This window comes from Gekko japonicus, unplaced genomic scaffold (genome assembly GCF_001447785.1).
Source record: "Gekko japonicus isolate JY-2015 unplaced genomic scaffold, Gekko_japonicus_V1.1 scaffold8019, whole genome shotgun sequence".
Classification (NCBI taxonomy): domain Eukaryota; kingdom Metazoa; phylum Chordata; class Lepidosauria; order Squamata; family Gekkonidae; genus Gekko; species Gekko japonicus.
The window spans coordinates 1-11,540 of NW_015171126.1; the positions used below are offsets into that span (position 1 = coordinate 1).

At 50.0% G+C, this 11,540-nt stretch overlaps 1 protein-coding gene across 1 annotated transcript; it reads left to right on the top strand.

The window, feature by feature from the left end:
• Positions 1 to 1,599: 1,599 nt before the first annotated feature.
• On the top strand, positions 1,600 to 10,907 carry LOC107117055 (coatomer subunit alpha-like; the record flags this gene model as incomplete). The annotated part of the gene is made up of 7 exons (XM_015419086.1): positions 1,600 to 1,709; positions 2,745 to 2,844; positions 4,773 to 4,908; positions 5,177 to 5,259; positions 6,374 to 6,524; positions 8,293 to 8,359; positions 10,832 to 10,907. Coding segments are annotated over 7 exons (723 nt in total), but the record flags the coding sequence as incomplete, so codon positions are not given.
• Positions 10,908 to 11,540: the final 633 nt, after the last annotated feature.

Sequence of the window (11,540 nt, forward strand, 5' to 3'; positions counted from 1 at the left end):
CTGAGCTTCTGCCTGAAATGTTGAGTTATTGCTAGAGTTACGTATGCTCTCGCTCTGCAAGGTTTTTGTGGTGAGCACCGGCTTTCGTAGAGACTATTTTGTGGTTGGCCCTGCCTCTAATGGCAGCCACTTTGGAGTTGGTGCCTACCATCCAGTGCTAGGATTCCAACGGTGCCCGCAGGCTCAGGAGGGTTGGGGACCCTGGGGTAGGCTGAGTGTGTGTGACTGGCCCAAGGTCACCCAGCAGCCTTCCTTGGCAGAGTGGGGGGTCGAACCTGGGTTTCCCAGATCCTTTTCCTGGCACCCTCACCCCTAGGCCACGCTGCCCATCACTTTATTACCCAGGTTGGCTGACAGTTAGATCTAACAAGACTTAATTAAGTGTTTAAAACATTAAAAGGTTGTGAAATCAAGTGTAGCGATTTAACCGTAAAAATGAGATTGGCAAGGAAAAACAGCAGTAGAAAGATCAGCCAGGAAATTTGCAACAGAATAAAGGGTCAGTTCCTGTGGGTCCATTAGACTAACGGCGCTTTCCCTGGTGCGAAGAGCCGTCCCCTGATATAAGAGACTGAAGGATCCGATGATGTCTAGTTTTGGTCGGATGTCCTGAAAAGAAAAAAGGGGAGTGCGCCTCCTTGGGGGGAGGGGAGCCAAAGTTGAGTTTCTGCATCCAAGAAGGCTCTGCTACCAGTTGCCACTGCCTAAGGCAGATACCCAAAAGACGGTCCCCAAAGATGATCTTGATGAGCAGGTATGTTTGGACACAGACAGGAGAGTGCGATCCTTCTGCTGCCCTGGGCCCTGTCTACTACCTTAACTTGAGAACTCCTGTTAATGGCCAAATCCATATTTAAAATCTTAACACGGGCACAGACCCCCAGGCAGAATGGTTTAAAATGCAGCATAATACACGATGGTGTAATACACAATCAAAGACCAACTACCATTCTTTGCCTTCTGCAACCCCGGTCACACGGCAAAGTTGCCGCGGGAGAGGCACGGATGGTGGGCGGATTATCCGGGCACAATCACACCCCTACATCTGGGAAGTGAAGCGCACCTGTGGCTTACTGCTGAAAATGCACGTTAAAAAAGTAGTACCTCCAAAGTACTAGTAAACGTTTGCCACGGGCTGCCTCCAGACTCCCGTGGTGTGATCGCGCCAGCGTGCGGCATTCCCCTCCGGTCCCTCGTTTACCTGCCGGCGCCGACGGGAGGACCCATGTTGTGCTGCCGGTGCGTCTGATCGCGTAATCGCGGGTCAAACTGCGCCAGGGCAATTAGCCACGCCTCCCCCCCCCCGCGATATCCGGCCCGTGTGACCAGGGCCTGCATTGGGCTGTATGTCACTGTTGTCCACCTGGTTGCAGAAGACTTGATTGTCCTAGAGAATGCTGGTAATTCTATAAATGACCCTTTGATTTTAGCAGAGGTTTGTGGGAAAATCTGCCTTCCATTCTGTTCCTCCTTTACCTGTTTGCTCTTGTTCATGAGTATACTCTACATTTATACAAGCAGCATTCCTGAAAGTTGCAGGGCTTCCTGATAACCTTGTGTTTGCTCCCTCTGTACTGTTCTCTTATTCTCACCTGGAAGGCCTGAGAAAGAAGAACCTCTCTCCTGGAGCTGTGGAGTCAGATGTCCGGGGGATCACGGGTGTAGACCTCTTTGGCACAACCGATGCAGTAGTGAAACATGTCCTGGAGGTACCGTTGGGTTTGTGTACGGCTCCATGCATACCTGCTGTTGAAACCATCGTGCTGAGTTGTCTCATCTCAACAGCCATTGGGGGAGGGGGTGTCACTTTCTACTGCCATCCATTCCATAACCCAGTAAGGGGCACCAATATGTACACCCGGTAGATACTGTCAGAGTGTCTTTATCAGAGATTGCTTTTAGTTTGGGACTCAAGCGACTGTGGATTGGTCAATTCTTGCCTGAACGTATGAAGCTTCCTTATGCCATATCAGACAACTGCCTGGTTGCCTGGTCTGATGGGAAGCAAGAGAGGTCTTTCCAGTCACTGCTGCCTGGGGGGATTGAACCTCAGGGTCCTTCTGCAGGCCCCATGGCCCAAAGCCATGCCCCCGTTCCCTAAATTCATTTATAGCCCGCTGTTTTTGCTGAGTCACAAGGCAGATTACAAAATATAAAAAAACAGCTCAGATAGCAAAAGACATCCGCTAGCAAAATGCAGTAAGATTACAGAATTGGAAGACAGTTTTTTTTAAAGACCTGTCTTAAGACTTGATGTACCAATGTAGAAAGTGAATTACAAAAGTACAAGACAATGCAGCAAAATGAAGATGATGTATACAATAATCATTGCCATAGACTATAGCCCTGTGCCATTCAAAAGGCAACCTTTATACTACAGTTCTAATCTTTGTATAAAAATGCCCTCCAGAACATTTCTGTTTTGCACATTTCATGAAATGATAGGAGCCCTCATGACTTCCTCGGGCAGGCCATTCCACAAGTGAACATACGAAATGGCTTTACATTGTGTTAGATTCACAATCCGTTAGGTCAGTGTTTGCTAGTCAGATTGGCAGCAGCTCTCCAGAGTCTTGGATCCAGAAGAACCTTTGCCAGTCAATACCTCCTACCTGATACCCTTTAACTAGAGATGCCAGAGCTCAAAACTGCATGCACAGCAGAATTTGCCAGAATCCACAGTCTTCCTTACATTGATTGCTTCCAAGCGGCAGCCATGGTCTGAGAGTATCCCTTTCCTCCAGGGACACGATCGTGGAGTAAACTGGGCTGCTTTCCATCCCACCATGCCTCTCATAGTGTCGGGAGCTGACGATCGGCAGGTCAAGATCTGGAGGATGAATGGCAAGTTTACAGACTGTAGCTCGTCCACGCGCCAATTAAGTGTTTGCTTTTTGACCTCAGTAGGAATGCTCAGCTTGATAACCTGTTTTGGTTAGAGACAGTCCTTGTAAGCATGCAGATTGGTGGTTATAAGGTGAGACCATTAGCTGCAGAAGAGCCCGTTTGAGTGGGATGTTGCCACGGGGGTGGGATCCATGGGTGGGAACATTGGAAAGGTAAGGCTGGGGGTGCGCACCATACAGTCGGGGGAGGGGCACATGGTATACAAGAATATGTGATGTGGCAAACCGCTGCCATCGGTTTGGGGACTCAGCAGATGTTGCTGAACTCTTTGCTCCCGACTGGTTGCAGCTCTGAGCAGGGGCCAGCTCCCCAGTGTTGGGTGCCAGTGAAGCAAAGCCAAAAGAGGTGGTTGTCAACAATTAGGCAAGCTGCTAAGAGGTACAGACTCTTGTGGTGGTTGCAAAGGTGGTGTCTCTGGTTCCCAGGCACTCACAAGCGCTCCAGTTTACCTGAGAGCCCAGGAGCTCCAGTTTCATTTGTGTGGACAGCCCAATTCTCCAACTGATGGGTACAGTTGCTGTCTCCTTGTATAAAGCTTGGGGAGTGTTTGGTTTCGCCTCCTCCTTCTCTGACCGTGCTTCCGCCTATGAGGTGCACAACTTAATTATTTTCTTGCACTGCAATGGCAAGAACGTGTTCTTTAAAAACACACACACCTGCCTTTAAAATGCCAGTAACAAAGCAAGGAGTCCAATTTCTGATAGCAAGATCATGGCACTTGACTGTTTGTCCTCTGCTTGGCCCCAAGGCAAATTGAGGCTGCACCAGCCCTGCAGTTTGCACTTTATGGATGGAACCAGCGCGAACCATAAATGTTGCCAAGTCCCCCGCATCTTAACCCGGTACTCATGGGGCAGAGACTGATGATGATACATACTTTCACAAGTTGGCCCAGTTAGTTCCAATCAGAGGTCATATCGCGGGGGATCGCAGTTCCCCCGGGTGTGGTGCAGGGGGGCGGGGCACACGACGAAGCCCCACCCCCTGCTTCCGGCCGCCCCGCTTCCGGCCCTCATTCAGCCAAGAGGAGGCAGGAGAAGAGGGAGGGTAAGTTGCTTCCTCCCCGCCTCTCCCCACCCCTGCCTGCCTGGGGCCAAGGAGGGCCTTCGCGGGGCTTCCTCGCACTCCCGCCGGCCTTGCAGGTCCACCGCCGGGCCCCTGATGTCAGGGGGTGTGGCATATGCTAATGAGTTATGCTAATGAGTTCCCCTAGCTCTTTTTCTACGAAACGACCCCTGGTTCCAATCAACACGATTCTGGTCCAGTTAACTCTTCATGCTGTGAGTTAGGCTGTAGAACAAATTGCCAAAGGTGGTGCTGTCTTCTCGGGAGGCTTATGAGAAGAAACTGCAAGAGTGTCTTGTCAAGTGGCCATGAAAACACAGGCATCGCCTTGATGCAGGTCAGACCAAGCCAGATGTGAAGGCAATGGCCTTTCCCTGTTTGTGCAAAGCACCCGGTTGCTGCAGTACAAGGGTTTGGAAATGCCGCCAGGATATTGGGGAGAGGAACCCTGTCCCCTTAGGTGACCCTGACTCTCTGGCTAGCCTGGAGAAGGCTGAGGCCGTAAAAATTGTCTCGTTGTCTCTTGTAAATACATCAGTGGACCTGAGCTCGGAACAGCTGTAGCGCCCCTCCATTACTGACAGCCGCTGGGCAGGCCTGGTGACCCATTCCCAGTAAGGACCTCTTTTTTTTTTCCTGCTTGCCCAACCAGTAAGGACCTCTTGAGCACTGCATCCCAAGCTCCCTGGCATGGATGGGCCACTTACCTTGGCATTGCAGTCACAAAAGTCTCACGCAAGAGAGCAGTTCGTGATCGCTCATCTCTTCCTCCCTGTGTGTTTCTCCCCACCCACCCCCAGAATCGAAAGCTTGGGAAGTGGACACTTGCCGTGGGCACTACAACAACGTCTCCTGCGCCGTGTTCCATCCCCGTCAGGAGCTGATCCTCAGTAATTCCGAGGACAAGAGCATCCGTGTCTGGGATATGTCCAAACGGTAAATGTGGCGGGCTGGCGTTCCTGCCGCCTGCGTGTTTGGTTCTTCAAGAATGCTGAGGTATCCTGGCCTGCGTGGCCCCAAGGGTGGAGGAGCCAAATGTTTTAGGACTGTGCGGCACAATACGTTCTTTCAATGGGGAGAAGGATTGTTGTGCAAAACTGGTTGGATAGGAAAAGGGCTAATTATGTATTTTCTAAATGGGTTTTTAGCAAAAAGGTTCTGCTGTTTGTGTGTTAAGGCATCTGTTTCTCACTTCCCACCTTAGCACGGGCGTCCAGACTTTCCGCAGGGACCACGATCGCTTTTGGGTGTTGGCAGCTCACCCCAACCTCAACCTCTTTGCTGCAGGTAAAGATCTCTTTGGATATCCAAGCTCTGTTCAGTTCACTGCATTTCTCTTACCTGTTAATAATTTCCCTTCCCATCTTCCAAGAAGCTCACAGCACATCATTTTACAGTGTGATCCTAGGCAGCTTTGTGCTGTCGATTGCAGTGGAGTAACTTTGTGTAGGATTGCGCTATTAGGTTCCCAGTAGGTTTGATTTCCCCCACTTTTTCAGCTTGCCGTGGTGTTTGAGGCTGTCCAAAAACCATCCAGTGCAGAGATGTAAACTGGCTTGCTCGCCATTTAATTTCTAGGTTCCCCCCCCCCCCCCACTTTTTTTTCCACAGAAGAGATTAAAACAACCATGATTAAAGTCGCAGTAAAATAAGACTCTGAATATGGAGTTTACATTTGTCCTCTTAAGGTGAAAGTGGACGTGATGGTGGCAGGAACGTTTTTTGCTCCTGTGTCATCTTTATTTGTAGAGAGGGCCGAATTGTTCTCTCCTGCCTTACCTCTCTGCAGCCCTTCTCTCCGAGCATCCTTCTCCCAGCCTAGCTTGCTTCTGGTATCAGCCAGGCGGGAGGGGAAGTGCTCAGGTTACGGTCCCCTGCGAGGTAAGCCAAGGGAGGGCTTAGTGTCCTCCACCTGCAAAGCTCTCTATGTGTAAAAATTAGACCCTCATGAATAACATTGTGGTGGACGCTACTGTTTCTATGGGACTTTCAAGCCAAGAGACAAACTGAGGTGGTTTACCATCGCTTGCCTCCGTGTTGCAACCCTAGTATTCCTTGGTGATCTCCCGTTCAAGTACTAATCAAGGACAGCGACCGTGCTTAGCTGCCGAGATTCAGTAAGTCTGGGCCATCCAATTCAGGGCTTTTTAAAAATAATAGCAGTAGGGGCAAATTCCAGGTTTGAATTCACTGACATCTCTAAGTTCGTTGCAAGTCTCTGCCACAGCCCCAGATACTTTCTGAGCACTTCCAGTCTCCTTCCAGTGGGGCTGTGGCCCACGAAACCTGATGCCACAACAAATCTGTTGGTCTTTCAAGTGCCACGAGGTGGTTGATCCTTGCCCCGTCAGACCAGCACGGCCACCAGCCCTCTGAAATGTCTCTCCTTTTCTGCTTCCAGGACATGATGGTGGTATGATTGTGTTCAAGCTGGAACGTGAGCGGCCTGCCTACGCTGTGCATGGCAACATGCTCTACTATGTGAAGGACCGCTTCCTCCGCCAGCTGGACTTCAACAGCTCCAAAGATGTGGCCGTGATGCAGCTGAGGAGGTGGGGCGGGGGCGCTCTCTTCACCTTTGGGTTTTCGGCTCCCTGTTCTGCGCAGGTTTCTCATCTTGCTCCTGCTGCTCTTGGTTCCCGCAGGATTGCCGCCTACAGAGGAACCACAGGAGTTGGAAGGGAGGTTGCTGTCTTGCACAAAGCACATGTGCCCTCATGCGTGCACATGTACTCTCTGGCATTGCTGTGAGCTACACAAGGGTGTGTGGAAAGAGCCAGCTTTTCTTGGCATAGTGAACTGTTAGCATCATGTCCCAACTCTTTAAGACCTGAATGTGGATTCTTTTCTTTCGTACAAGTTTGGGTGATACCAGTGAGCCAACACTGCATCACGTTTAAAAGTGTTGGGTTTGGGCATGGAGAAATACCAGTTTCAAAAGCTTGCGCATTCACACATGATCACACAAAGCTGCCTGATGCAGAATCATGCCCTTGGTCTATCCAAGTCTGCTCACATTGGTAGCAGCTCTCCAGGGTCTCAAGCTGAGGTCTTTCACATCCCCTCCACCTGATTCTTTCAACTGGAGCTGCCAGGGATTGAGCCTGGGACCTTCTGCATGCAAAGCAGAAGCTCTGCCGCTGAGCTAAGGCCCCTCAGCTAATCCTGTACTATGAGCCAGTTCAGTGTAGTGGTTAAGAGCGGTGGACTGTAATCTGGAGGACCAGGTTTGACTCCCCCACTCCTCTCCCACTTGAAGCCAGCTGGGTCACCTTAGGTCAATTACAGTTCTCTCAGAGCTCTCTCAGCCCCACCTACCTCACAGGGTGTCTGTTGTGGGGAGAGGAAGGTAAGGAGATTGTTAGCTACTCTGAGACTCCTTCAGGTAAGGAAGGGCAGGGTAAAAATCCAATCTCCTCTCCTCCTCCCCCCCTTCCTTCCATCACCAAGTCGTTTGCCCTCTCCTACATAGTTTCTGCATTCATCTTTCCCAGAGCCAGAAATGGAGCCATGAGGGAATGAATTTATTTTTAAAATATTTAGACTCCGCTTTTCTTCCCAATGGGGACCCAAAGAGGCTTGCAACATCGTTCTCCCCTTCTGCTTTTTATCCTCACAGCAGCAATCCCGGTGAGGTAGGCTAAGCTGGGAAGGTGTGACTGTCCCGTGGTAACCCAGGGAGCTCCAGGGCAGAGTGAGGAGCCAAACCCGCTGCCATTCTGACTCTCCAAACACTCCACCACGCTGGCTTCTGTAGTGATATGCCTGTATTGTCAGAATCTGGCCTGGGTCATTGCTTTCCGGTATAGATGCAGTGGCCTTTGAGAGAGCAGCAGTCATGGCTGAGAAACTGAGCCCTGAATCAGGAAGTCGCTTATTTGAATCTTGCCTTTGCCTTGAGCTTGCTAGGTGGCTGCCTTTCTCAGCACTCCATTTACAATATGGTGATTATGGCAATGTGTGCAGTATGTCCAGGAGATCCTAAGATTGTCTGGCGGCTAGAAGTTCTAGCTCTTTTAGAGTTATGCACCACTAGGTGGCGAGCTAAGACTTGCTTTTAACGCAAGAGTCATTTCCGTATCAGCCTTCCTTAAAAAACAGTTCTAAAGATTTTAAGATCATGTACGTGAAGAGCCTTGAGTGCTCAGAGATACGATGAACTGTGAAGTGTTATGGTAAGGTAGAACCATACCTGGTAGACCTTATTCCCATGTTTCGGAGTCAGTCTGTGGCTCCTGCTACCTCACCCTCTGCCAGCCGTCAATAAAGGGACTCGGACAGTCCCAGTTCACTTTCCTCCCTGCTTTCTTTCCTTCTCAGTGGCTCCAAGTTCCCCGTGTTCAACATGTCGTACAACCCGGCTGAGAATGCCGTCCTCCTCTGCACCGTAAGTCAAAATCTTTCCTGGGGTGTGTAGGTAGCACATTGGGCTAGCCTCAGCCTGGGGCTTCGTAGTGAATAGAGATATTTATAGTTCCATGTGATGCCTCTGGTTCTGCCAGGCAGTGGTGCTCAGTGGTTTGAATCCCATGGACCCATTTCACTGGTGGTGGACTCAGTGTTCCCTCTAAGCTGAGTGAGTATGAGCCAGCTCACAGTATTTTAGGCTCCGGCTCACACATTTTTGTCTCCACTCAGGAAGGAGGGCTCCAGAGCAAGCTAATCTATGCAGCAGCCAAATCGCTCGCTCACAACTTTAATGCCAGTGGCTCACCAAGTAGAATTTTTCCTCACAGGACTCCACAGCTTAGAGGGAACATTGGTGGTGGTGCTTTCTGTGGTAAAAGGAGCCCTCCCCAGCACAGAGGTACACTAGCAGAAGCTTCAGCGGCAGAGGTAAAATAACATTTACCTCTCACACCCAGGTCTTGAGCCCTGCTCAGAACCAAGACCACTACCCCTCTGACTGCCTCTATGACCAGATGTTTCATTGCACATTTATTAATGATGTCTCAGGAATCTCATTTCTACAGCATGACTTGAGCACAGGCTTAGTTTGGCAGTAGTTGAAGTCACCCAGTATCACAACGTTATCTGCTTTAGTCCCCTCCTTTATATCCTTCTCCATCCTGAGAACAGCCTCAAGGGTTTGATCAGTTGGGCAATAGTACCCCCTCTTTTCAAGTAACCCCTAGTGCCCAGTATCTCCAACCCATGTTGCTTCTGTTGGGGAATTTATTCCCCAAACGTTTTCTAATTCTGAGCCCCCTTTAGTATACAGAGCAATGCCTCCATGTCTTGTCTGTAGAGCTTATACCTAGGGATGACTGTACCTCATTTTTCCATTCTACCATGTTTCTGAGACTCCAGTGTATTTAAGTTGCCATTTAGCATGTTTCTGAGAAGCCTACAAGCAGGGCACGAAGACGACAGCCCTCCGTCCGAATCTCGAGGTTCCATATGGATGCTGTATTCAACAGCTCTTGGTGGACAAACTCTTGGAGGAGGAGAGCTTTGTCCCCTTTTCAAACCAGTGGCCACCACCATGCCTACTAGCAGCAAATTCAGTACATTAATTATCCTCTGTGGGAAGAAGGACTTCTTGTTGTCTGTACTGGTTCTGAATGAATAATCTGCCGTTGACTTGCAACCAACTCATGGTGATTCCATCTACGGGGTGCTCAAGGCAAGAGGCGGTCTGCCATTGCCTTCCTCTGCATAGCAACCCCAGTCTTCCATGGTGCTCCCCCATCCGACTACTGACTGTGGCCAGCCCCATTTAGCTGCCAAGCTCTGATCAACTCAAGCTAAGCTGGGCTTTTGGGGCTGTATCCCAGCTAGTCCTGCTGCCAGTCTGTTTTATTGGATAACCTGGGTTCTAGTAGTAGGAAAATGTCCTTGTATTCCCTTTCTCCCTGTGATGCCTATTTTTAGGAACTTGTGCTTACTTTAGAAACCTGTCTAGCTGCCTCCCCACATGTGTACACGCACAGTTAAATCACCCTAGATGCGTAGGCCTAAAGGGGCTTGATCCATTCAGTCATTTTGGTTGCCCGTTTTTGCACCTTTCCTAACTCTGATACCCTTTTTGAGATGGGGTGAGCCGAACGGTACACAATGTGGCTACTTCTAATCAGTGAATGGGTCATGGGCTTATCCATGACAGTCATGACAAGTGTGCATACATCTCTACTTTAAATTTTTAAAGAGAGGACAGGCCCTGTTCTCTGGTTCCTATCCCTGGGATCATCGTCCCTGTTCAGGGGAATGTTTCTAAAAGTGTCTACATGCATGCAGGTGCCTCCGTCACTCTTCCACGCCGTAAGCCACCTCTCAGGTAGTAAATGTTGCCCAGGGCATCTGTTGCAGCTGTTTGTAATCAGGAAAGCCATATTAGCCATTTAAAGTCTACATTGACCGTAAATAATAATGATAAGAAACCCATCAAGGTTGGCTTACTAACAGGAGTGCTGCAAGCAATGTTCCCTCTAAGTCTTGTGAGCAAAATTTCTACTTTGCGAGCTACTAGCATTAAAATTCTGAGCAAGCAATTTGTCTGCTGCATAAATTAGTTTGCTTTGGAGCCATCCTTCCTGAGCTAAGACAAAAATCTGTGAGCTGCAGGCTAAAAAAACTGTGAGCTAGCTCACACTAACTCAGCTTAGAGGGAACACTGGCTGCAAGAGTCTGTTTTTGTACAGCATTTCAGAAGGACCTTCAGCATTATGCAGTGTGGGGTGCGATTCTTGGGGGGGGGGAGGTTAGTGGTATTTAGTATTTTAATTTGGGAAATGGAGGGTGGTTGAATCTACCTCCTTAGGCAAGGGACAGATCGCAGCGAACGTCTGCTGTTGGAAGGAATCCTAGCTGAGAGAATTTGAGACAGGTGGGGTCTGACTGACTTCCCCACTCTTTGCAGAGAGCCAGTAACCTGGAGAACAGCACCTATGACCTGTACACCATCCCCAAGGACGCAGATTCCCAGAACCCTGACGGTAAGCTTCCCAGAGTGCCTGCATCTGTCTCTCCCACCCTCCCCTTTCGTTCTTTGACTGCCGGGTTCTTCCACCGACTCCCGCAGAGCCCTCACATACGCCACGTGCCTTTGGCAGTTCTTCTGACTTGAAAAATTCATGTCAGTCCCCTCCTGGTTTTTATGGCTTCCAATATATATTTTATAAATCAGTTATTAGAAACTCGCCAGTCAGCCCCCTCACCCAGCAGGCTGGCTCGCCTGCCGTTGATGGATCTCCTGGCGAGTCCGCTTACATCCCGAGGAGTCCTGGATACTTCCGAAGCGGCTGTAAACGTGCCCAGCCTTCCTCCTCCTCCTCCATCCCAGAGAGTCCTAGCCCAAACTTGTGCTGTGTTGCAAATCAAAATTGCATCGCTGGAATTCCTGCCTTCCGAGCGCCTCGTTCCGCTTGGGAGTGGAAATTCCAGCTGGGTCCCCCCCTGCCTCTGACGTCACGGCATTAAGATCGGTGGATGAGTTCTGGGAGGGCGTAAGGGGGGCTGGCATCCATCGGCTCCTCTACCCACATCGGCAGATTTATGGGCTTCTTGAGTGCCAGCAGGTTTTGTTGGTGGGTTTTTGCCAGGAAGGGGGTAGAGCAGGGAGGAGCCAC